The sequence below is a fragment of the Meleagris gallopavo genome, chromosome 1 (genome assembly GCF_905368555.1).
Source record: "Meleagris gallopavo chromosome 1, MGAL_WU_HG_1.1, whole genome shotgun sequence".
Classification (NCBI taxonomy): domain Eukaryota; kingdom Metazoa; phylum Chordata; class Aves; order Galliformes; family Phasianidae; genus Meleagris; species Meleagris gallopavo.
In genome coordinates this window covers 32,257,346-32,284,150 of record NC_139404.1, presented here as the reverse complement: position 1 = coordinate 32,284,150, position 26,805 = coordinate 32,257,346, and the positions used below count along the sequence as shown (strand labels likewise).

General features: G+C 37.1%; 1 protein-coding gene across 8 annotated transcripts in view; it reads left to right on the top strand.

The window, feature by feature from the left end:
- Positions 1-2,980, top strand: part of TAFA2 (TAFA chemokine like family member 2) — a 186,938-nt gene extending 183,958 nt beyond the window's left edge. For all 8 annotated transcript variants that reach the window (XM_085220218.1, XM_085220227.1, XM_085220252.1 and 5 more), the window contains one exon: positions 884-2,980. Coding sequence is in view for 1 of the 8 variants with exons in the window: in XM_085220252.1 (XP_085076378.1) it covers positions 884-895 (12 nt within the window). In the remaining 7 variants the exon portion in view is untranslated. The remainder of the gene's footprint in view (positions 1-883) is intronic.
- Positions 2,981-26,805: the final 23,825 nt, after the last annotated feature.

Sequence of the window (26,805 nt, the reverse complement as noted above, 5' to 3'; positions counted from 1 at the left end):
AAAATGAAGAGCATATGCCCCTTGATGTCTGTCATAAGGTGTTATTGTGGCCAATCCAATTAGGTTGTTCATCGTGAGTTGGGATGTTGTCCCCTGACACAATTGGATATTAAAATGTTACATGATCATTAATTGTACCCACTGACACAGCAGAAATATTCCTCAAAATTATGTTTCTATGATGGACGTTTTTTCTTTTAATATGTAAAACCTGAGTTAGACACGAGAAAAGTCCAATTATTGTGAAATGCTTTGCCTCCCACTCTTTCTATATGATCCTTCTCTTTCACTCGTTTCACGTTATGTTGGGTGAAATCACTCTAAGTGAACTCCTTGAATTATTTTATACCTTGCAAATAACAGGAAAGATATAGCTTTTGTTTATGTATGCATGGCTTTTGTCCTTTTTCACCACTAAGTGGTTTCTGTTTGCTAGAATATATTTAGCACTTAACAGAACATTGCATTTTCATGTGGCATGCAAAGAATAGATGAATACGTCTCCAGAACCCAATTGCTAACATTTTAAAGGCATTGTTTTTACCATTCAGAAATCCTAACACTGAAAAGGATGAACAAAACGTGGAAAGTTTCCTTAAACCCAATGCTCTTTGTGACCTTTAGTTTTTTTTAATTATATTTTTAAGAATGGTCACATTTGAGTGTTTCCTTTTTAAGTCAAATTCCAACGAAGCACTTAATAACGCAGTGTAACTTGGAGAGCATCCCCATTCACTATCAGTGGGAATTATTCACTTCTTTATAAACAATTGAAACAGCTTTTCTGGACAGAGAACTTATATTTCAGCTTCAGTTTCCAGGACTTCAGAAGTAGATTCTCTATGTACAGTTTTGATTTTCTGATTTTCTTTTTTCTTTGCAGGTAACCCGATAGCTAAAGACAAATCAAGTCAGTCTCAAGGCTGATAATGTTAAATACAACACATAGGAATTTCATTTCTCCAGGCAATCCTTGAAGTGAAATTTTGTACTGCTGGGGTGTTCCTTCAGAATCAATTGTTTCAATGAGAACCTGGTTTGTAATCAACAACAGCCTTGAGATCAAAACTACTGGAAAGTTATTTTGAACTTCTGTGTCACAAAGATTTCAACTGATTGAACTGTGTACACTTGTAAAATTGCACTTGCAGAGGAATTTGCAGCTGTAATCTCAAGAGATGGTTTTTGAAAGGTGCAGAAAATCAGCAATCGTTCGGATTCTCCTTTCCAGACTGGTGGCATTTCATCCTGATGAAGTCAATCTCCAAAATGTATTGGTTCCTCCCCTCTAAAATGATCTCTGTTCCACATTTCTATTGCTGGTGGGACTGCACAATGCTTTAATTAAATTTCCATTGCAGAAATTGTCCTCTGGCATGGCACAATTTTAGACATTTTTATTTGTAATCTAATCTTGGAGCTCTAAAGGGTACATATTTCAACATCTTGAAGTTGCTTTTGTTATAGGAATGGAAATATATACCCATTGTTAATAATTATTGTTGACAAGTAATAGTTATCTGAATACATCAGTCATATTAGAATGTATAGTCGGGTTGACATGTTTCCCTAAGGCTAACCAACTACTGCAGCTACTTGGCAGTTAAAAAAAGTAGTGGTCAAAACTCAATTACCACTTCCATTATAAAGCATTTTATACCTTTAAGATATATATTTCAATTTACTTTGAAGGAGGCAAGTGTTCCCAACCTTTAAATCATTGAAATTCATGGTAAGCAGTCAAGGAAAGTATTTCATCCATTTTTTATAAAAGTAGGCAGGGATGTAAATGAGTTTTTCAATTATGAAATTGGGTGGTAATCATTCAGAAATTTTCTCTTTTCAGTGAAAAATAAAATCTCTTGCTTGAAACTAAGTACTGTTGGATGCTTATGTAGATGTCTGCTCAGATTGATTGCTATAAAGGAAAAATGTCCTAGTGCCCTCCTAGATATAGGGTTCATGAGTATTTTGCTTGCTTACTGTCCTCAAATTCAAACCTAATCTGTGCCAAAATCACATTTTCTTTTTTTAATTTTCTATTTCAGTAGCAATTTTTTGAGCCTTGTGATGTGCTGTTACATGAAAAAACCTCCATATTTAAAGGCCTTAAGCATCTATGAACTTTTTTTCTAAGTTATTACAGAATGTATAATTTTATACTTCATTTAGTGTATATTGTGCCATCTGTAATACTGATACAACAAAAATCTGGCAATTCCTTTTAATGACACTACATAAGCATGCTAACTGAGAGTGAGAGAGTTCTGACTGTACGCTTTGGTGCATTAAATGAAAAGCACACAAACTTAATGATAGGCAAAAAATATATAGGAGGAAACTTATTTAAAAGTCCTGTGTGGTTACCAAACTCTGAAAAGGATGAAAATGATTTTTTCATTACGAGCTATTGACACGGCAAGGTTGTTACATATAAAGTTTCATGATGTTGCATACTTTGGAGAGATCCGCCTGTCATGGTATCCCTGGCTGTTCCAAAACCATTTCATTACCTCTGTTGTATTACTGCACAGGAGATCTTAAAATAAATGATTGTTGGGAATAAAATTGAGAAGTATCTTCTATCATTCTGCTGAGAAATAATAAAAAATGTTGTCAGGGAAAAATATTCTTTTCTGATTGAAATTTAATTAGGATAAACTGTTTGTAGCAGCAATTAGGTATCTTGGTATTTTAGGATGGATTAGTATTGAATGGATTTGTGCTGATGGAGGATGTGCTAATGCAGGATGGAAGGTAGCATCTTAAAAAGACTAGGACAGTGCAAAGTATTAATGTGGTGTTTTGTAAAATCTGATATGAACTGTCTTTGCTCGAAAGTCTGCATCATGCTTCTCAATATCATTTTATTTGTTCCTTTGTTCTTAAACCAACACTGAAAATACTGTATTATATACAAGTGTAACACATGCATATCAATAAGTGAAAATAAATGGATTTTCAAATATACCGAATAGAATATCTGTAGTAGATTAATGTTGTGATAATTCATAACAAGTGAATAAAATTGTGATATAAAACAGAGTTCCCTGAATGAATGTGAACTTTGAAGATCTATCTTGTTTACAGATAGAACAAAATAATTTTGTTCAGTGAGTGAGAACTTCAAAGGTTTTATTAATTTTGTACTTATTCAATAGATCTCCCACTAGTTTGAAAGATCTTTCTGCAAAGGAAATTGATCTAATGCAACTGTTCTAGCACTGTCATGGGAAATTCAGGTGGGTGCACTGTTCTTTTTAGGTTAGGCTGAATACAAACACTGTTTTTTTCCCCCACAGTCTTCCTGAAAAAGTCATAACAGACATTCCTAAAATGGTAATGTTTGGTTTAATTTATTAAACTGTTTTAAAAAAATAAAACCAGTGAACTCTGCTGGTCAATCCCAGGGAAATGTGGGAACCATAGTTCGGCCTTCCACAGTGTCTGTTTTAGTAGTGGTGTCTTTGAAAATTGAGGTGACTATGTCAGCTATGGACATTCACATTGTGGGTGTCTGGAAATGAATTATTTTTCATTTTCTCCTTTATTCCTTATATTCTGCTTCCAAGTTTATTTGATATACATTTGAATAAGAACATGATCAGGCATAAAGATCAGAGGGAAATCCATGTGTCCTTTCAAACTCAGTAGTCATCAAGAGCTCTGAATCATTAGAGAATATGTGGTCTCTGTCTGCAGTTTTGTGTGAGAGTGCAGTAATGGAAAGAAAACTGACTGCTTTGTTCAAATCTTTCAAAATGAAATGTATTGGGTCAGCTCAACAAAATGAAAAGGAAATCCTGATGTGAGTTTTAATGATAAAAATTCCAAGCCAGATCTAATAAATATGAAATAGAGCTTAAAAAAAAAAAACATTTCAAAAATCTGCATCAGATATACTTTAGAACAAAATACCTATTATAAAGTTTATTATTTTGAAAGTATATGCAGGTTATTTGTTGTTGTTGTTGCTGTTTTCATTTTCCTAATTATGATTGTACAGCAGACTTTTATAACTATTCAGGTAATGCATGACTGTCTATAACACCCAAGCAGAAAGACGTGATTGGCATTCTTTTTTGCTGATTTACTGCCTCCTCCTTCATGACTTGAATTTTACAAATAGGTTGTTAACAAAGATATAGACAAGGGAAAAGGACACAGTCTTGGTTTGTAATAGCAGTATTGCCTTTATCTCTTTTTTTTTTTTTGCCAATGGTTAGATTGCTTTGTAATCAAACATGTCACGCCTGAACAATGGGATAGCAATAAATGATTTCACATTATTTAAATGATATTAAATAATGAGAATTACCTAATCACTTGATCAGTGTTCATAACACAGTTTGTATCCTGAAAAACTTTTCTGTTTATTCTTTTATAGCATTAGGAAATATTTACACTGTTACATCTTTGATCATGTTCCTGTACATAATTTTCTGCTACCACTTTACTGTCATTGTGAATATTTCAGGAAAAATGCCTTCCATGGCTGGTTGTTTTGCGTCTTCTGTATTCATCTGCATTTCTTATGTGGTGATTACAAGAGCTAGTATATAAAAAGGGTGAATTTCCCACAAGTTTATTTTGACAAGTGATGACAAATGTTGCCAACATCTCTTAATCCAAAATTAAATTTAGAGCCTCTGGCAGGAGGACCATTGCTTGTGTCAGCTGAGAAAAATTCTACAGAGGAATGACTGCTCTTTCTCAGACTACTATCAGTGGGATGCCAGGCTAGGCAAAACCATTGTAGCGTGGTTTCATTACCAGAGATGGAGATTATGGGGATGTGGATCCTGCATACAGGCAGCAACTTACAGAAGTCCAGGCTGGGGCTTTTTATGGTGGTGACAGCAAGTCCTTGGTTCTGTTCTCTAGAGGGGTGTAAAGATCTGTTTCGTGTTCCTGGGATTTGCTCAAAACTAGATTGTAGAAAGGGCAAAGTGCCTTGGATAAAGCCTTCAAAATTTTGTGTCCAGTATTTTGCTCAGAAAATTCTGAATGAGCAAATCAAAATTCATGTACTTGTCCTTGTTGAGGTTAATGATTAAACAACTTTCTCTCTGTTTTCAAATCCTCTTTACTACCATTCAGGTACTGTTATGTGGCAATGGGAAGTGAATTCCTGTTGTTCTTTGATCGCAGATTTTCTTGATTAAATATAACTCATCAGATCAATATTAGCCATGACTGAAAGCCTTGAGCTATAGCCAGCTTTTACTTCTGAAAACAGTTTATTGTCCAACTAAGTTGAAAAATAGTTTGTGTAATAAAAGTATTATTGTCCATATGTAATCTTGCCAATGTTCTATATTAGCTCTTTAAATTATGCTTATGTTCATAACTATAAAAGTCTGTGTAGACCTTCTGTAACAACAGGGCCATTCTTTTCTCTACAATACCATTGAGAAACACTAAAGACCCTGCACTTCAGGATGTATTACTTTTCTTAAAATTCAGCAATGCATAATGGGAAAAAAAGTAAAAATACTAATGTTATTTACATTGCTGAGAGATTTTTCTTGGAAATGACGAAATAGGCGCAGTTGCAGGTTTACACTGTGTCAGCATATTGGTTGAATTTCTCAGTCTTTTCTCCTTACTGTTAGAACAAACATGTCAAAAACTGATCTTAAATTCTCTAGCTTTATGTCTTTGTAGTTAGATCTTTGTATCCAGATCATTCAAAATGTATGGTAGTTGTTTTGCTCACTATGTCTCCTTATAAGGGAGCTCTTGTTTTCTCTGTTTCTCTCTTTATTTTTAACACTGGATGTCTTGCCAATATTTGGATGTATAGAATATAATTCTTCCCATTACCAGTTTAGAGTTTGAGTCTTTTTTGTTCTTTCTATTTTTCTTCAGTAATTTTCTCTTTAGCTGGGAGAGTCAGTTCTTACCAAACTTCATCAGTGATGAGAAAAGTTTCTTTTATAAATAATGGCCTGGAACTGAATATGGGCTCTTTGTAGTTTTTCTTTGGAGATAAAAGAAAAAGAGAAATGATGATTCTCTATCATTAGCTTTTAGAATGTTTTCCAGCTCAAACTGTTTTATCTGAATAGGAACGTTTTTCTCTAAGTATAAATGGCCTGTGTTTCAATATGCTCTCTGATCATAAAGCTGATGAAATGGTCCTCTCTGTATGGCAGATTACCTCAGCAGAATTTACAAATGGCAGATGATGGTTTTGCTACTGTCCATGGGCAGGTAGACAGAATTTGGTCCCAGATGCTCTGCCTAATGTTCATGGCAGAAGCAACTCAAAAACAATGCCTCCATATGTCGTAATTGCTCGAATTATTTCTCAGGCATATTCCCTTGTCATCCCTCATATGTAGAACTCATTAGATTCCTAGTGGGAGAACATATGGAGAGAAAAGATGATGGAAAACATTGTAAAACAGATTGTATATTTAAATTTATATTATAGAAGACCTTTCTGCACAGGCGAACGTAGTACATTAAGTTAAAACTCATTCTTCCCACTTCATCGGAAAATCAACATTTATGGAGCTATTATCTTAGCATTCACAGACATTCGTACAAGATGGGTTGAAGTCTGGCTTTAGGAATGCTAGTAGGAATTCTCCTCCTAAATTGAGGTCAACTCTATATTTCCTCCATTATTTTCCTAAGTATTTAGTTAAACTATATCTGTGTAATTTTTCTTTCACTAATAGAAATGGCCAGAAGTCAAAGTTTCAACCCATGTAAATGTTAGCAAGATCAGGTCTTTGTCTGTGGATTTAAGTGTCAAAATAGTGGCTTTTAGAACTGTCTTGTTTGTTTCTTTCACACTCAAAGAATAAAGTTGTTTTCATCCAGCTCAATTCTCTGGTGAACAGGGATCTATACCCAGTTCTTTTAATGACTACTGGATATTAATAATTAATTACTTATCCTTATCATTCAGTAGAAGAAAAATAATCTAATAGTAGATGAATTCAAAGCATTCAAAAGTTTGTGATTTTTTAAAAATTATATTGTGTCTCTTTCCTGTTTTATGGTAACCTTTTTATTATTTGTGTCTCAGTAAAGCTGATTTTAATAGGGAACATCTGGGGTGCTGTAAAGTGTCCCAGAGGTGAAGGTGAGCACTAGTAAAACATATTCAGTGGACTGATGAAAGTTGGATAGGTTCGTGGATGGGAACACTGTGACTTTACTGCTGCAGTTGGTAAAATGTGGCCTATCACATAGAGATACCACCTATCACCTTGTTACCCAGCTGTGAAAGAAACAATTCTGACAAGAGATCACTTGGTGCATGTATCAGAATCAAATATGATTCGGTGATACTGAAATGAATACTGGAAGGACTCCAAGGAAGAGCATAGATAACCCTACAGGCCTTAGAAATGTCGGATATGACCACAGCATATTTCTATATAGATTGCTGTCTTTCTAAGTAGAGATACAAAACCGCTGTCAAGATAGCATTTACAGTGGAGGTATATGCATGTGAATGTGCACACACATGCTAGCAATGCTGTCTAAAGTCAAGATTTGGCGTCATGCCTTGAGAGAGAGCTTCCAGTAATATAGATCCAACCCTCTTCTATTACTGCTGAAATTAGATTGCATTGGTGTACTGTTCTATGTTAGAGCAGAGTGGTATGCTGCCAGCAAACAGTGCAGCTTGCTCTGCACCTTTCAGAGCACAGTAGTTCTCATAAGCCTCAGCAGAGAGCAAAAACATGCATTACTACATGCTCTTCTCTTAAACTATCAACCCTATTTGTTCCATGTGTTTATTTTTTTCTGGTTGCTACAGGATAAATGCTTGTCATTAGGTAAAAGTTTAAAATTCATTATTTTGCAGCAATCTGAACAACGTGCATAAATGATGTATTTTGCTGCTTCTTATTTGTTCACCCTGTTACAGTTTACCCTCTTATTCTATATCTGTGTTAGCCTCTCTGTCATTTACTTGCAGCACCTGTTAAGATACTGTCACCTGTTGGTGACTTTTTAGTCACTGCAGAAAAGTTCTGTTTGCACTGTGAGACTTTCATTAGCATGTTTTGGTTTTCCATTCTGTCAGTGCCAGCACTAGAAACTAGATGATGAAGTATTAAGAGCCTTGAAAATCTACTGATTTAATCATTCTCAAGCAAGCAGCCAGACCTTCAGTAAAGGAAGTTATAGCTCCTGTGTGTAAGATTGTGTTCTGTCATTCATAATACCCAGCCCTGTGCTTTGATTCAAATTTCATTATACAGAAATTTGTGCAGTAGTAATATTAATATAAAAGTTTAATAGCTACTTGAAAGATCGATCCTTACGTATTGATGCATGCATGAAGTATCCAGGAATTCCAAATTCAGGGCCTTAGCTAATGTTCCCATTGACTTGAGCAAGAAAGTGTCAGTTATATTCTCCATTTTTATGTCTTTGGAAGGAAATATATAGATATACCAAAAGACAAGAGTTAAAAGGCTAACTTATCTAGACTAAGGTTAATAATGTGTTTATTAGCCAAATCCATATAGTCTGGATTTTACCTCATGTTTTGTTAAAGCATATGGCAGGAGGATCTTATTGTGCAATTAGCAGTTATGAAAAGGAAAACAATAAGGAAGGACAAGACATTTTGTGCCTTGTTAGCACCTCTTTTTTTGCTATTCTCTGGGCATATCTGGTTTTCAGCATGCTAACTCTATAATTTAGAAAATTAGGTTTCAGTTCATGTGAAGACCTAGATAAAAGGGCATATGATTCTATACTAGATATCGAGAGCTCAGGTAAGAACAAAATGTAGATGGCAAAAAATTGAATCTCCTTTACATTTTCACCAGATATCATATGGCTTTGCTGAGTCTGGAAATAATGTGATCTTGGTCCCACCTCCAACAGAGCAGCACATGAAATTCAGCCCTGCTCTTGTCCTACCATAAAATGCATACCTAAGGCAATTTATGAAAGGCAAATTCCAATCTTCTCAAAGTCCTTGTGCAATATCTACTCCGTGCCAATGCTCTTTACATCCTGAAAGTAGAGATTTCTGAGAACACTGCTGGTGATTTCAGCTTTTTATAGATTTCTCCTCAGGTTTAAATTTCATACTGAGTACCCATGCCAGCCATTCCAGAAGATTTATCATTTGTTCAAACACCCTTCTGTCCCTGCTTTGCTGTTGCTCGATATAGTCAAAAACATGCTTAATAAATATTGTCTTTATATTTGATGTTTTTGAATGTCAGCAACAATTCCAAAACGGCATTACTTGCTTTGTGTCAAACTTGAAAATTATTAAAATCCCATGAATAGTCATAAAGTCGGTTGACTCATTCACAATAAGGAGCTGTGATGCCTTAAGCTACTTTTTACCAGTCAGAGTATTGTCAAGGTGACCTTTCATGCTGTTTCAATTGCATAGCCTTGCCATTATTTAACTATTAGAATGATGGAAAGCTTGCACTTTGCTATTTGAGCGGCAAAATTTCTAGACACAGGGTCCTGAAAGAGTGAGCATATGAGAGGCTAAAATTAATGTGCCACGTTAAGGAGTTAAGCATAAGGAGCCAAAGAAAGACTAAACCTGGTGGAGCAAAGCAGCCATAGGTCTAGTCTTGAAAACTAAAAATCCATTTGCAGTGCTTTCTGGAATCCTAATATCTCCTGTTAGTGACAAGTTGTTAATGGAAGCTCATTTTTCCTGTGCTGCATGTTGACTATTCATCATAATTGAAATGTACAAGAAAATGCAGTCTCTAGAAAGCTATTAAAATTCCACTAAAATTTAAACGTGAGTTTATCTTTTTAAATATTTGTTTTACATTTTTTACATATAGATTTATATAATTAAAAATACAAAATACTGAACATCAGAAAGCTCTTTGTTATTTAGAAATAATGAGTATTAAAATAATTTTAAACTACAAAAGCTACCAAAAAGCCCACAAGATACTAATATATTACAGCAGAATTATTTTAATATCATCTTTTTTCTCAGGACATACCCACTGTGTAAAGAGAAAAGGTTATCTAAAACAAATAGGACCTTTTTTACACCATTCTGTGTTTCTGTATGTCTGTATGGGTCTTCTTTGTAAAGCAGGGGATTCTGTGTGATGGTAAGGCAACATGAAGGAATCATAAATAGGAGTGAAAAAAGTCATCTTTTTTGGTAAAAAAGAAATAATTCTCTTTTTCAGTTAAAATGCAAATTTAGGAAAATTAATGCTTGTTTTTTAAAGTTAATTGAAAAGAAAAGAAAGAATTTTTATTGTGGTTCATCAACAGTAATTTGAGAAATAATAATTATTTGCGTTCTTGGAATTAGCTTCACTGTAATTTTGAGTCCGTTCATGGCCATGTTAAAACTGGTATGATTGTATGCTTAAATGTATTCTGTCTGTGTAAAGCCTGACTTATGTTGACAGAAAGCAAAATCAATAAAAAGGCATGGCTGCTGGAAATCTTTTGTCTTCAAAATGCTATTGGAGGACTGTGAACGTCACAGGCTGTGGAAGCCCTGTAAAAAGCAGAACAGAAAAAGGTTTCTTTTTCCATCAGCGGGTAGGTGATTTATATACATGACTCTCATTAACATTAATGGGAGTTATCTGCCTCATTTTTTATGAGCCTGATGTGAAGTTAATGGCAGTCTTCCCATTGTCTCTAGTGGGCTGTAGATCAACCACTAAGTGCACAAATGAGTTTGTTTGAAATATTGGTGCTTGTAGGCTTAGAATTTCAACATGCTTCATTCACATTTCCAACCAAAAAATGCATTGGGAATATCTAAGAATGTGAGCTGAAGAGTTTAATATTGCAGCGTGGCTGATCTGTGTGCACTTTGGGGCATCTACACTGCAGACTGTAGAGATGCCCGAGCCAGTGCTCCGTGAGCTGGTGTGCAAACAGGAGCAGTAATCTGCGAAGCAGCATGAGCTGGTTTCCTTCTCAGAGATCTGAGCAGGAGGAGGCATAATGGGCTCTGTGGTCCAGACCACGTGATGGGGGAATTGCTGTCGTGCTGTGTTGCACTCTTATCAATAATACGGTAATAAGCAACCTGTTTTTTGTTTGGTTTTTGTTTGTCTGTTTGTTTGTTTTTTTTAATCTACCCTTAGATGTGTGTAAGCTGAGCTCTCCTCTGTGGTTTTGTTGTTGTTTTTATAATAGATTAACAATGTTGTTGTTGGTTTGGTTTCATTTTTTTGCAGTAATCCTCTCACTGCTTATGTGTGCCTTGCAGTTTTAACAAAACTATACTGCACTGCTTTTTCTTCTGCAGGAAGGAATCCTGATATCATGATATCTTCAGTAGAATTGGAAGGATTTCTATTCTCACCTATGCTCCTTACTAACCTGGTAACTGGTGAAGAACATCTGTGCTGCACACAGACTAACTGGGCAATGCAGTTTCGCTCTGGGTTGGGAGCTCCTCTCACTCACCTTAATGCTTATATTCCCAGCCGTGCCAGGTTTCTCTTTATCATAAAATCACATTGGCATACACATGCAGAACTATCATCCAGAAGAACTTTTATTTTGAAGCTGATCTTCTGGTTGTGTTTAGGGAAGTTAGATCCTGAGGATTTTAAGACACAAGGTTTTTCCTCCCACTCTGCCAGACAAAGCCACTGCTGGTCCCAATTCCAGGCTCAGACTGTAGCAAGGTCAGGCATGTATTTTGTGGGTACAAATATGCACAAAATAAATACAAACACTTCCAGCCGCACAGCTTGGTGTAGGCAAGAGACCACTGCATTTGGCAGCATCTATAAATACACATAGTATGCACATAACCATGCACAACACAGATTGCTGAATCCCTCCCTCCTCTCAGTCTGCTCAGGATTTAAATTTGCTCGGGCCTATACACACCCACAGTCTCTCAATTTCCAGTAATTCTTGCAGCTGAAGATTCATTAGATAATAGTGTGGACTTCCAGTCAGTCCAGTATCCTTGCTTGGACACTGATCTCTTATCCAGCTGCAATCTCTGTCCCTGGCCTTTCCACATGCAGGTCTTCTCCTGCTCAGTGGTTAGTTGAGCTTGACTGAAACTCGCTATGCAAATCAACCACACAGAACTGAAACAATATGGTGAAATGATATTAGTTAGGAATAGAGCTAGAAATAGTGTTTAATAAGAAGAAAGGACAAGCAGTGGTGATCAGATGCAGAGGTTGGCCAGGCTAGCACAATGACCAGAAATCAGCTGGCACTTAACTGCCCCCTTTTATCCTTCCTCTTAGACTCTCTGATCCACTGATCTCTCCCTTTTCCTGCTTGTTGTCCTGGAACCAAACATTCCTTGGGTATTCTGTTCTCCTGCAATCCCCTTGAAGCATCTTTTAATACACTTAACTTGATTCCACAGTCATGCTGAAACATCCCAAATCAAGTTTTCGCTTTTCTCTAATTACCTTTTTCCCTCTTGCTTACCAGTTTCACTGTTCTGGTTGAATCTGGTCAAGGTCATGCCTGAGTAGTTTCTCCAGTGGCCCGTGGAGAGTCTAGTGACTTGAGAGCTCTGATTTTGGTGTGACCTCAATTATGTACTGTTTGTTACAGTTTATAGATGTGTGTGTTTAACCTACTGCTTCTCCTTTTATTATTATATTTTGTTTGCTGACTAGCTATCAATCAGATATCCTCACAAACCAGACATTCTTACATTCCAACTATATCCTTACAGGTAGGTTTATTTGTGTTTGATAGCAGCTACTGACCTAAATTCTTTTGTGCACCTTCACCTTGTCCTCCCTGTGCAAAGTCATACCTCCTCAGTTTAGTTTTTGCAGTTTGATGAAGTGAGGATAATACTTGTTTCCTTTAAAAGGAAAAGGTTGGATTCATCCCTTCCTTTTCAGGTTCTTTGAGGTCACACAGACCGGGCATGCTGCCCAGGAGCCTTAGTTCGAAGCTTAGATTCAAATCTTCACAGAAGTATTAAAAAAAGGGTACAGAACACCTTCTCTGCATGACCTGGGAATAATGAGATCATGGAAACCTGGACACGTTTGTGAATCAGAGTTCTATAGAACGAGGGCAGATGCTCGGGATGTTGTTCAGCATAGCCATGCACTCAACACCTCCCACATCGGTTTTGCTCCTTTCAGAGATAATCTCAACCCTACTGATAAATAAACTTTTGGGTAATCTTCATATGCCATATTGTTTCCTGGGACAATTGTTTCCTTGGGAAGGCTCATGTCTTCACAGGTTATCAAGCAGGCGTGTGTCCCTTCTGACTTGTGCAGGAGTGAGAGTTCTTCATCCTGCTTGAGAAAAGTCAAGCCTAAACTTAATCCAGCTGGCCTAAAATTATGGGCCAATCCAAATGGCCAGCTGCAGCTGAAAGGCACAACAGAATGCACTTAATATCCACCTCAGGTTGTGATCTTGCTATGGTCATTCTGTCTATACAAAATCATAAAATGTCATCTTCTGCAGATGAATTGGTTTTACCTGGCTCTAGATTCCTCACAAAGTTTCAAAATACGAGCAAAGAGAGCTAGGAAGAGTGCTGCACAATATTGGTAAATCCATCAGGTAGGTTAAAAGCAAGTAACCCCCTATGGGATTTACTGGCTACGCTCATGTATTTTAGAGAATGTACAGTTCAAATAACCACAGAAGGAACAGAGTAAATACTCACTTATTTAACTCTGGGAGAACTGCACACTGTGTATAACAGAAAAGTTAGGAGCATAGAAGAAAGCAGATTGCTGCCATTCAGTTTTCCTGTGGCAAATTTTTATATGTTATGAATATGTTTATATGTTATGTTATTTAATTAACGCTTTTTTTTTTTTTTTTTTTTTTTTCTTTTTTTTTAGATTAAACACTGTTTGATAATTTAAAAGGCACTTTTACATCTTGTTAACAATCAGCAGGTTGGACTGCAGTGCTTTAGACTTTTTTTTTTTGCATATATTCACAAGTTTAATAAGGATCTGCATTTGTATTAAGGACTTGTAGTTTGTGTAATTGTAAGAAAATGGGAAACCACAGCAATGCCAAAAGGTTTTATTAAAGTATCAAAAATCAGCAAGCAGTACCCAACAAATAAAATAGCACTCTAGATCCTTGAAGTAGAAACTATTGAGGTTTGCACTTAAATTGTTATTTTCTGTGACAATGAAATCAACGCTTATCTAATTGAATCTATAAATTTCATGAGATGCAGTACACCAAATACAGTATCCTCAGTATAGAAATTAAAATAAAGTTCCCTAAAAACCTTACAACACATCAGTGCATCATTTTAAAAGTATTTCCATTAAAATATGCATTAGGAATCAATAAGAGGTCTAAATTACCATGTGTGCTATATACGTAAGCATACATCTGAGTGCCAGATTCCATTTGTCTGTATTCACTCTGGGACTGTATTGCTTCTAGGGTGCTTTCTGGGTGGTGTGATATTTCTCTGGAGTACGCTCCAATATGTGGAGTGCACTCCACAAGAAAAATTGCTGCCCTTAGTGAAGCAGATGTTTCTTTGGTGCCTGAGAGCTGGTGTAGCTCCTCTACAGGAAGCTCTGTATGATTAACATTGGAGTATACTTGCAGAAAGCTATGCCAGCAGATAATGCTTTTGACTTGACTGCAGAGACGCAGAACAGATGAGTATGCTTAGCTAACAAAGAGCCCTATAAGAGTCCCGCATAGTGCACATTCTTTGTATATTGTCACACATTGCTGGTAAATTGGGGATGGTTCTCAAAGCATTATTTTGCTAAAGATGTGAATCAGTAGTGGTATTTAAATACGGGTACTCAAGGCTATGTGCTTTTAACACAAATTTTTGAGTACAAGTAGAAGTATTTTGCTCACTGTCTATGAACTGAATGTTGTTCCAGTAAGCCATTCCTGGGCGAGAGAAAAACCTACCATAGAGCTAATAATTCTTACTGGATGGGTTTTTGTGTTTCAGAATCATCATTATTAACATATTTTCCTGGCAACTTTATCAAAAAGAGTAAGGGTAGAATGAACACGAATTATTCAGTCTTTTCTGTTGAGATGACCTTTCACTTCAGTTGGACAGAAGTGGTGTGATTGGTGGACATTACTTATTTGCACCGTCACCTAGCATTTCAGTGGGTTGGCAAATCTTTTTAGATTCCAGGGCCATTAATGATGAAACGTATAGGCAAAACTGTTAAGATAGTTTTTCTTTATTATTTCCTTAGATATTAAGGGAAAAATACCCCACATTATTAAATCTCTAAAGATGTTCAGCAAATAGTTTTGTTGTTGTTGTTACATCATTACTACAGTTTGCTCTGTTTTCCTTCATGAAAGCGTAAGAAACAAGGCTCAAATTCTGATTAAGGTTCATTTGTTTCAGCAGTGTTTAATCTCCGCAGTCCGTGAGATGTCAATGGATGTACTCTAATACATGTTAATGGAAAGTACAAGCTAAATATATTAATAATTATCACAGCTGAGCAACAAACAAAATATGTACCATTATTTGATCCACTTGTATTTAATATAATTTTTATATTAACTAGAGAAAAAGATTAGTCTCCAGAAAGCTGTGAAATAGTCTAATTTGACAGGATTTAAAACATGCAGAAGATTCTGATTGGAAAGTGAATATACAAAGACTAGAAAACCATATATAGAATAGATTGATGATCTGTATCCAGCTGTATTTAGTGTTCCATATGTGCATGTTCTAATATTTTTAACTCCCTATTCTGTATTTGTCTTTGGAAAATTCTTCTATATTAATAGATAATATAACTTCTTGGAGGAAGAGAAATAAAAACCACACATTAACAGGCAGCCATAAAGACAATTCATGTCAGTTCATAACTCTTAATGGCCATGGCTATAATTTAAAAGGAAAGAGCAACCTTGCTCTCAGGACAATGTCAAGAAGTGTAAATCTCCCACACAACAAAACACTCCTTGACTCTATATTACTTCTAATATATTTACTCTTCAAGAGGTCCATGTTCTAACAGAGAAAGCGTGACATATAAACATCCCACCAGCTGCTGCACATACAAGCATAGTGAGAATTTTCCCCCGTGTCATGAGTAACTGCTTTTAAAGGGCATCAATTTCTTGCCTGAATAGAAATCAGAATCTTGTACACAATAAGTTTTCTTCCTGTTCTTGTCAATACTCATAATGCTGTATTTATGGATAGGATGTTGCTTTGTCAGTAATTGTTTATATTGTTCTCAATTCTTTTATGTATCTCTGACATTCTTACATTCTTTTCCACATTTGCAGAGAATTTTAAGGTAGGAGTAAAGAAAGTGGGATATTTTTATTCTAGCCCAAACAATGTTTATTGTGTTCTCAAACATTATGGTACGATCTAAAAAAATTAAATAGGGACAACAGGAACAGTGTTTTACTTACATCTGAGATTTACTCAGGCACATGGAGGAGATGTTTATAGTTTTTCATTTGAGCTTCCTATTGCTGCTGAAGCAGTTCCCAAATAACATTCTGAGTTACTTCAGGGGTACATCTTTCTCATTTGACTTTATGTACTGTTTCAGCACTGTTTTCGTAGTGCTGATGTAAAATTTTCCTTTCTATCCACTACACCAAAAGGAATGCCATGGGAAGTGGCAATTTTTTCCTCACCTCCTTTCTGACAGTGATAACCTTTTTGCGGCTTGAATGGTGGAAATTAGGATTAGCTGACAAAAGAGTCCATCCCAGGATGTCACAATGGACTGGAAAAAGTAATGTGAACATAAACTTTGTGACTTAGAAAAGCATGAATTTGCTCAGAGAAGGTTGTCTAGAGAAAAGTTATTAGTGCATCATAGAATCATAGAATGACCTGGGTTGAAAAGGATCTAAAAATCATCTAGTTTCAAAGCCCCTGCTATGTGCAGGGTTGCCAACCACTAGGCAGGGTGCCCAGAACCACATCCAGCCTGGCTTTGAATGCCTCCAGGGATGGGAGGTACAACCTCCTCCTAATATCTAACCTAAATCTCCCCTGTCTCAGTTTAAAATCATTCCCCCTTGTTCTATCCTACATGTTCAAGATCTACTGCCTCATTCCTGCAAGATAGAGGCAGACAACTCCTTTGAGTGGGTAATTTCTCCCTGAAACTCACCCTTCTCTTGTATGACATTTATGTTGTTGCAGATGTCACAGAAATAAGATTCTAAGATGATCTGAGTTCAAGTTCACCATACTGTAGCATTCAAATTGAAAAGTTCCTGAGGTAAAAAAGCCCTAAACCTCCATGCCATGCATCTGTGTGGCATGCATATGCCAGAATCGTAACTGATATTCTGCATAAAGGGACATCTGCAGATATGATAGGCTTACCAACTTTTCAAAATCTGCTTGCTGTCCTGCCTGCTTTCACATATGCAGGTTACCTTGCTGATGTACCAAGATTTTTGACCATTCACAGGACAATTCAGACTGGAAGAATTCTTAGGAGGTCTCAAGTGCAATCTGTGACTCACAGCAGGGCCATCTCTGAGGTCAGACCAGGTTATTCAGGGCTTCATCCAGATAAAATCCTTAAAAATCTCCAAGGATGCAGACTGAACAAGTTTTTTAAAGAAACTTCTTGCTAATGTTTTCATAGGAAGTCTAATTAGAAACAAAAACAAAAACAACAAACAGTATTGTATCTTTACCCAGGAAAGACAAGTAGAGGGAAAATGCTTCTGACAAAATGGACTTGACATCTTTCCCCTCTTCTATTGCTCAAAACGTCCATTTCTATTACTCCTTCCTTTTGCTTACCTTCCTCTTGTGCAGGTCTCTCTTCCGTTATATACAAAATGCTGCAAAGATCCATGACACGAGTCATGCATAAATTGCCAAACATCTGGCAGTCTTGCTTTGGTGTGAGCTGTAGGGCACCTCCCATGTTGTATAAATATTAAAGTTCCACGTTTTCTTTTGGACTAATGGATCAGAGTTTTATTTTTCTTTGCCAATCCCAATCAAATCTTTATATAAGTAACTAAGATGAGAAAGAAACACTCCAAAACACTAGTTTGGGCCTTTGCCCACTGTATTTTTTAGGGAAGTGAGTGAGTGTCTCAAACTACAACTGTTCTCAATGGGATAGCTGTTTTCAAAACCAAGCTAAGTCCAAAAATCCATATCAATTTTCTGCTTTTGTTGAAGAACCCTCTCTCATCAGTTTAGGTGATCAGTTTAGAATGGCCTGGGTTGAAAAGAACCATAATGATCAACCTCACATTTTCTGCAAATTTTCCTACTTTCTTTAATATTCCTGAATGTCCATCTCTCTTGACTAGTTACCTACCTCCTTCCAATTTCTGAATGTGATTTATGATCACTGACTGCATTCTCTTGTTTAGATTAAGAGTTGGTCTGCGTGCACAAAAGGCAACAATAGGTGAGAGATTTTAAGTGATACTTCTTGCTAGTCCCATAATCATCTGCCCATGGCAGCAGAAGAGCACAATGGCTGCTGGGGAACCCAAATTAAGGACTCAGAGGAAGGAGCACCCTGACTGTGCTCTGTCAGGTTTTTTGCAGGAGACCTTCAACCTCAGGGTCCAGGCATGAAATCCACCCAGAGCTGGATTAACTTTTGGGCTAGATGAGATGGTTGATGAGGGATATGGGACACACTGTAGGGTGCAAGGAAGGAGCATCATGGGATTTCACAAGGCTTATTACTGGATTTACAGAGGAAGAAGTGGGGAAAATAGAAGAATAATGGGAGGGCTGTTTGTCTGCGAATAGTTTGCTGGCTGGGGTGTCTGCATTTGTGTGAATGCTGTGTGTTATCTGTGTGGCAAGACGTGTGTACATACATATACAGTGCACCCATATGCTCTATGTTTGCTTACAGGGATTCCATGCTTAGCCTCAGTACTTTCTGGACCTTTGTCATAGAGATAGAGCAACCTCAACCTCTTGTGGGCTGCCAGAACAAGCATGATTTCTCTTAACATCCTCCCGTTCACTCAGGGCTTTTGGTGCAGGAGCTGATAATACTCCATTGTTTCAAGAGCTTTCTCAGCCCTTCAACATAATACTTCAATTTCTAAAAAAAGTACAGAGCTCATTGCACTGGTAACTGAAGAGCAGAATTCCTGATTATTACAAAAGAAACAGCCTAAGAAGCATTTATTATCCCTGCCTTCTTTATCTGACATCCCCCTAGCCACCCATTAGAAGCAATTACCTTACTGCTTTTATCTTTCTGTTTACCTGTCCATGTAACTACCTTTGATTCCACACCAAATAATGTAGATGTTGTACTGTCATATCAGACTCCAGCTCAGAGGAAAAGAAAACAAAAATACAAGAAAACTAAAATTCACTGCAAAACTTTATAAGTAACTTTCTAGCTCTTGTTCATGTATTTTAGCTGGTTCTCCACCCTGTCCTAGTCAGATATCCAGAGGTTAAAAGAAGACTTTTCTGCAGTGGAAATATAGTCTGTAATTTGGAATTTGGACATACTCCTTTCAGCAAAGGAAAACCAAAACTGAAGGAGAAATACAAATGTGCCCTAAAGCCTCTCAAGAGAAACACCGTTATTTGCCCAAACAGTCAGTTCTGTAGATTGAGCATGTCTATCAACAGGGGTTTAATCTACACATTTTCCAGCATTTATCTGATCCTTACCTGAACATAAAGTATTCCTTTTGATGTTCTCCCTACTGAAATAAAGTTTCAGCGCTACATGTAGGTCCTGGCATGCAGGATAGTGTAATGCTGTAATTTGGTACCATGCCTCCTGCTTAATCATCCAGTGTGAACATGGAATTATGATCTCCCAGCAGAAATTCCTTACTTATTGAGAAAGTTGTTAAGAAGTGGAGGTACTACTGACCCTGGAGGTGTTCAAGGTATGTTTAGATGTTGTACTGAGGGACGTGGTTCAGTAAGAACTATTGGTGATCAGTGGATGGTTGGACTGGAGGATCTTGTAGGTCTTTTCCAACCTTGATGATTCTGTGATTCTGTGATTCTAAGTGAGGGTTTTTAATAAGTACTTGAAGTCCTATAAGGAACTTCACTATTTTCAAGTGCTATTAATGAGATAGTTTACCTCTGTGAAAATGCAATATTTGTTTATTGTACTATGAGAGCAAGGTAGCTTCAAAAAAGTTGAAATCAGATGTGAAATATCACTGCAATTGATATGATTTTGGAGCTGATTTAGAACGGCTTCCTGATAACAGACTGTGTTTTTATCTTTATCTTAGATATTTTAAGTATCAAGCGTATTATCAAGTATCTGATCCTAAAAATTACAGATCAACTTGTGCTCATAGATGTCCCACTAAAATTATTGCCCAAAATTATTGTAACAGCATCACACTCTCAATTTGTGTTCAGCTTGTGGTTCCACTTCCCCCAGTCCGTTTCCGCGGTGTAGCTACCTAGTCATTTGTTTCCCATATAATATGGGTTGTTATTATTTAATTTTATTGTATTGGTCTCATCTCATTTCACCAATTTATCATGATTATTTTGAATTCTAACTTCGTTCTCCACTGTGCCTGCAGTCCTTCTCAGCTTCATTATCTACAAATTTAAGCAGCTTTTCTTTTCCATAATTCACACTGTTTGTGAAATCAGTCACTAGAAGTGTGGTCCCCACCTAATACAATATGTAATGTAACCTGCTTATAATTGCCTTAAAAAATGTCTCTTGACTTCCTATGCTTCTATGTTCAGGCAAAACAGATATGCCAGGCATTGGTCTCTCTTTTTTACTCTTTCAATGTTTGGGGGATGTCATGGTAGACCACTTTCTCCTTCTTTTTCTCCCAGAAAAGTGAATTTATATACACCCGGGTTCTATACATGATTTGGCTTGTGTTTCTTTCTGTTCACTGAGAGAGGATCAACCAGGAAAAGCGAACAGGTTAGTCATTCACAAGGTTTTGTCTCAATAAATGGATAGTGGATTCTTAATGTTACTTTTTAAAGTGCTTACAAATTGATTATTTAATCATTTGCTTTGGCACATTCTGCAAAACAAAATTATGTTTACTGATCTTGAATTCACCAGGTGTTTATTTTTCTTTTTCTTAAAGGTAGAATCGATACTTATCCTTCTCCATCCCTTTCAGATGTCATCTATTCTCCATGAAGTCTAGAAGATAATCACTAATGATTCAAAGATTGCTTTGCTCTAAGATAAATTTCCTCAGGCCTTGTGTCTTGAATATATATAGCTTTCCTGAATACCTAAATATTCTCCAATATTCTGTGTTCTGTTTCTACTATGGCCTAAGTTCTCATCCTTTTGTTGTTAATGGCAATCTTCTGAAGCATCTGATCACTATTACCAGTTTGTGAAAAAGGAAGCAAAGAAGCCTGGGACATTTCTGTCTTCACCATGTCATCTCTTAATATCTCAACCTTCTCCATACAGCTCAGGAAATTTTACTTCACCTTCTCATGGTCTCTAATGTTTTTATAATGTCACTTAAACAATAAAATAAAATAAAAAATTAACTATCCTTTGCTAGGTTAGTATCCATTGCATTTACACATTTGCACTTATCCATTTCTGGTTTTGTCTCTGTGTGCTTCTGTACCACTTTCTTAATCACTCTAATCATTTTCCCCCTGTTTATACATTTTGGACATTTTTTTTTTTTTTTCTAAAGTACATAGAAAATTCTCTGTGATTCCATATCAGTCTTACTGCACTTCCATTTTGGAACTGTTTGATTTCAATATTGTTTAGTTTTGTATGTGTTGCCTTCCCAACAATCTTTTCCCCCATTATTCTCTTGCCCAGACTTGCTTACCAAATCTCGAGTTTATTTATTTAAGTCTGCTTTTATTTTACGTTTATTGTCAATTTCTGGCACTCCCTCTTGCTTTCTGAGAAATCAAAAATTCTGTAGAAATGAAAGCTGCTGTTGCAGGAGCTGTTGTTCTGAAGAAAGATTTTTTCCAGAGTTCCTGCTGGGGCATCATGCTACTGAACAAGATTAATCTGCCATAGTAGGTACTTTTTGATACTGAACATAAGAGAGAAAAAGGATATTCTGCACTGTGACAGCTGAAAAGTGCTAACTCTGCATTATGAAGAATGGTCTGGAAAGGGACTAATAATAAAAATGACATTCTATTTTCACGGTAGATTTTTTGGTGTATGTATTAGGGAGAATGTTATTTTATCTTTCACTGAAATGCGACCATTTCAAAGTGGGCAGAATGCAACAATATCATATATTTTAAGAGTGAAATTATCAGGAAACATTAAATCCCTTATGTGGAAAAGTATTCTTTCCAGTTCACATTATCTTTGAAACAAACTGACCTGTTCAGCTTCTCCGGATATGCTACTCATTGGTATTTCGTATTAAAAATTAGTTTTGCATTCAAATATACAATAATTATTATTTGTTGAAAGCAGTGCAATTTCCTTCAAATGTAGAGTAAGAATTCCTAAATTAGCCTGTAAAAGGACATTATTGCTAGCACGAAGCGTATCAGCTCTTGGAGAACATTTTCTGCTTCGCTCTGGGCATGGTACTGTATACACAGTATATGGCCATTTGTGAGCCTTCTTATCTGTAATGCAAATGCTAAGTTATGGTTTGAACCAGTGATGGAGAACCTGGTGGGAAGGCAGGGCCAACCCAGGGGAGCTCAGGTGCAAGGAATGCTCTTGAGTGACCAAAAGGGCTGAAGCCAGGATCCATTCCTTCCCAGACCTCATTTGTGGAGGCAAGAGCTTCTCATTTGGCAGTCTCTGAGTCTACCTGAGGACTTTACAGGCTTTCTGAAGGTAAGCAACTTTTTTCCCTTATTTCTGTTCTCCTGCTGTTGTGTTTGAGCAGATCCTCTCTAGCTGCAGCCTGGGATCTTGCTGCTCTGCTGTCTTGTTTGGCTTTCCATTGTGTTATAGTATCTGACAATAATTCTCTGTCTCACAATGCTTGAAAATTCAGTTATGAGAAAAAATGCATTAATGCTATGTAGATGGAGGTAGAAACTTATTGCTAGCCCAAATTAATGCTTTAATACTTGCTGTGGTGTAACCCAACAGGTAGCTTAGCACCATACAGTCTTTTGCTCCCTTCTCCCTCTCCACTCCCTCCCCCATTGGGGTAGGGGAAAGAATTGGAAAAAAAGCAGGTTCAGGTAAAAATTACTTACCGAAACAAAAAAGGGAAATAACAGTAATAATATACAAAGCCTGCTCCAAAAGTAATACCTCCTATTTCATTATGTTGGCCCAAAATATCAGGGGCTGGTGGTGGTGGTATCTCAGTAGTTGAATATTCCCTCCAATATTCTGATACTCTTGTTGCTGTGTGACAGATGGCACCAGAGGGGAGTCTGCAAGATGGTATCTGATATAGAAGTGCATATAGAGCAAAGGAGTGGAACTCAATTCTTCCATGAGATAAAAATGGCACTCATTGACTGGTTTTGTGGTTTTTGGTTTTTGGTATTCCACATCATAACATCATATAGCTCACTGGGAGTTAAAGTGTTAATGCTCCAATTCTGGGTACCTGTGGGTACCTGTCCCTGTGCATTATGGAAGTTTTGGAATCTGACCCTTCCTGGTTGGGTGGTCTCTTACTATCTTGCAGTGGAGGGTGCTTTCATAGCCATACCAAGCTTTTCAGGTTTGACTCGGTCTCAGGAACTCTCTGTCTCCTATTTTATTTGATTTATTAGTCTCAATTTCAATTAGATTGTATTATATTATGTTATCTTGCATTCCGATATCATAGTTAGTAAAATAAGTTTTCCTCCATAGATCATTGCTGCTGTTTTTTTTTTTTTTTTTTTTTTTTTTTCCTTCCTTGAGCCCAGTTCCCATCTCCCTATCCCTTTTCCCTTTTTCTTCCCATTTTGTGGGGTCGGGGGGGAGAGGGGAGGCAGGGATCTACTACCCCCCTGTCATGGGCATAGATTGATCTAGTTAACTCTGTGACATTGACATTCATGGATGCTTATTGAATATTTAAAGAGACCAAACAGTGGATGTGAGCACAGTGAAGCAGAGGGTGGTGTATTTCAGCAGTGGTGACAATGACGTGGAAGAAAACCAATGTTCTGGATGGCCATGCAGAGCTGTCACACTGTGAAATGAAGAATGTCTTGATCATCCACATGAATCAGCTGGTGACTATGTTGAAAAATAGTGTTTTCTAGCAGGAAGTTTGCTCTATCAAATAGTGTTATTGCACTCTTTGTATCTGCTGTAGTTTCCATGGAAATAAACTGGAGGCATATCAGAGTAACGTAATTCACAGAATCACAGAATCACAGAATTGTAGGGGTTGGAAGGGACCTCTAAAGATCATCGAGACCAACCCCCCTGCCAAAGCAGGTTCCCTACACCAGGTCGCACACATAGGCGTCCAGGCGAGACTTGAATATCTCCAGAGAAGGAGACTCCACAACCTCCCTGGGCAGCCTGTTCCAGTGCTCCGTCACCCTCACTTAGAAGAAGTTCTTACGCACATTTGTGCAAAACTTCCTATGCTGCAGCTTATGTCCGTTTCCCCTCGTTCTGTCTCCACGTACCACTGAAAAGAGACTGGCCTCACCACTATGGCCGCCACACCTCAGATATTTATAAACCTGGATCAGGTCCCCTCTCAGTCGTCTTTTCTCAAGGCTAAACAGACCCAGTTCACTTAGCCTTTCTTCATAGGGGAGATGCTCCAGGCCCTTCACCATCTTTGTGGCCCTCCGCTGGACTCTTTCCAAGAGATCCCTGTCTTTTTTGTACTGGGGAGCCCAGAACTGGACGCAGTACTCCAGATGAGGCCTTACCAGGGCAAATTGAGTGTGTGTATACATGTTTACCAAATAAGTGATGCACAAAGCAATTGCTTACCATCTGCTGTGACTGTGCCCAGCCAGTTCCCAAGCAGTGGCTGTCCCCCAGACAGTTCTCTTCAGTTATACTTTTTTTTTTTCTTCTTCTTTTTTTTTTTTCTCACAATATCATATGGTCTAGAACATCCTTCTTGTGATTTTTTTGGATCAGCTATCCTGTTTCTGTCCCATCCCAGATCCTTGTGCTGACTGGACAGTATGAGAAACTGAAAAACTGAAACATCCTTGACTTTGTACACGATTGCTCAGCAACAACTGAAACACTGGTGTGTTATCAACATTGATGTTCTTCTCCTAAAGTCTAAATATGGCATTATATCACCCACTGTGAAGAAAATCAGCTTTGTCCCAGCTAAAACCAGGACAGTATTCTAATAGTCCAAGCTAACACAGAGTCTTCATAAATATTACTGAAGTTTTAATGACAAAACTACTTAGTTCTCCCTTCTCTTCAATAGGGTTGTGCTCACAGCTTCAATGTCCTTCTGTGTACAATGCTGATACTCTCATGAGTTATGAAGAGAGGGGAGTCAATAATAAGTCATTACACTCCTATGGTCTTTGTCAACTGACTGATGTTTAAAACATGGCTTTCTTCCTTAGTCTTTCATCTGTCTTGTTACTCAAGAGTCTGCACTGATATAGTGACTGCTGCTTACCTGTTGTTTTTATTTACAGTCTGAGATCTCTGATTGTCCATCCACAACACATTTTTGCTCTTGAGTCCTGAATTGTATAACCCCTTAGAATAAGTTCTTCCTGTTATAAGCTAAAGCTAAGCTAAAAGTAATTTAGACAGTAGCTAGTTCACTTCTAAGCAATGGATAATACAGCCTTGCCAAAGAAAATTGCCTCGTGCCAAAACGAGCCTTGGCAAGTTTTCAGGCCCAATACCTTAAGAGTGTTTTTTTGCCAATTGTAGCAAAATCATTTCTACTGGGCTACTCTTTATCTCTACAAAAGGTATATGGTAGATTTGCACTAGGTCAAAACTTTGACCCAGTTAAGTGCTGCTAAACAGATCTATGCCATCATTTCTGTTCCTATACTTGAATTACCGTTTATGTTTTGCCTAATAGCATCTGTGTTTCTCAATTTCTTCAGTTTGAAATGCAAATAATACTATTTCCAGGGATCTCATTTGTAGAGTAATTTAAAAGTCCTTGAGGATATGTCTTATTAACTACTAATATTATGAAAGTGTTAATATATGGAAGGTCCTAAAATAAGTTTCTAACCTCTGTTTTAGACAACTTAATTATCTGATATGATATTTCAGGGCACTAATATAAACTTTCTCTTTCTGACAGTCACTAGTGTTTAAGATACCAAGAGAACTAGTGGAACTCTGGGAGATACAGTAGGTACTGCAGCTGACTGATTTCATTTGGGAATTCTAAAACAGGTAATAATAACAGAATAAGTCTCTTGAATCAGTTTGTCATAGGGTATTAGTTTATCTTGGGGAATGGAACTGCAAATTGTGGTATATGCTGTAATTTTTTTTTGGCAGCTATAAAATACAATTTATCTAAATATTCAGCTAAGAAAAGATGAGAAATGTTAAATCTTCATCTTCTGAAGAATTAGTTATTATTTTTCATCTTGCCTTTGGCCGTGAAAATCATCCAAGAGTCAGATGGGCACTATTATATTTCTATGTTATATATTTCAGCTGAAACGTTTCTTATGCCTTCCAATGGTGCCACATGACCAGCTATATAGACAATGCTGGTAAACACATGTTTAGTGAGTAGTGGTGAGATCAATCAGTTCCACCTCAGCATAGCAACAAGAAAATCATATTTGAGGGAAATAAAAGAAAAAGACAAACCATGGGCAAGTGGAACAAGAGAAAACAGAGGCTCACAGATAGCCCTGTGTGCCTGAAGTTGGACTTGTTAAGAAACTCCCTGCAGTGACTATTTTCTTGTGTGTTTTTTGCAGAGGGAGGGGGGCCCTGTGGGCTGACCCATCTCAGGCAGTGCTTCCCACCAGGGAATGTTTAAGGG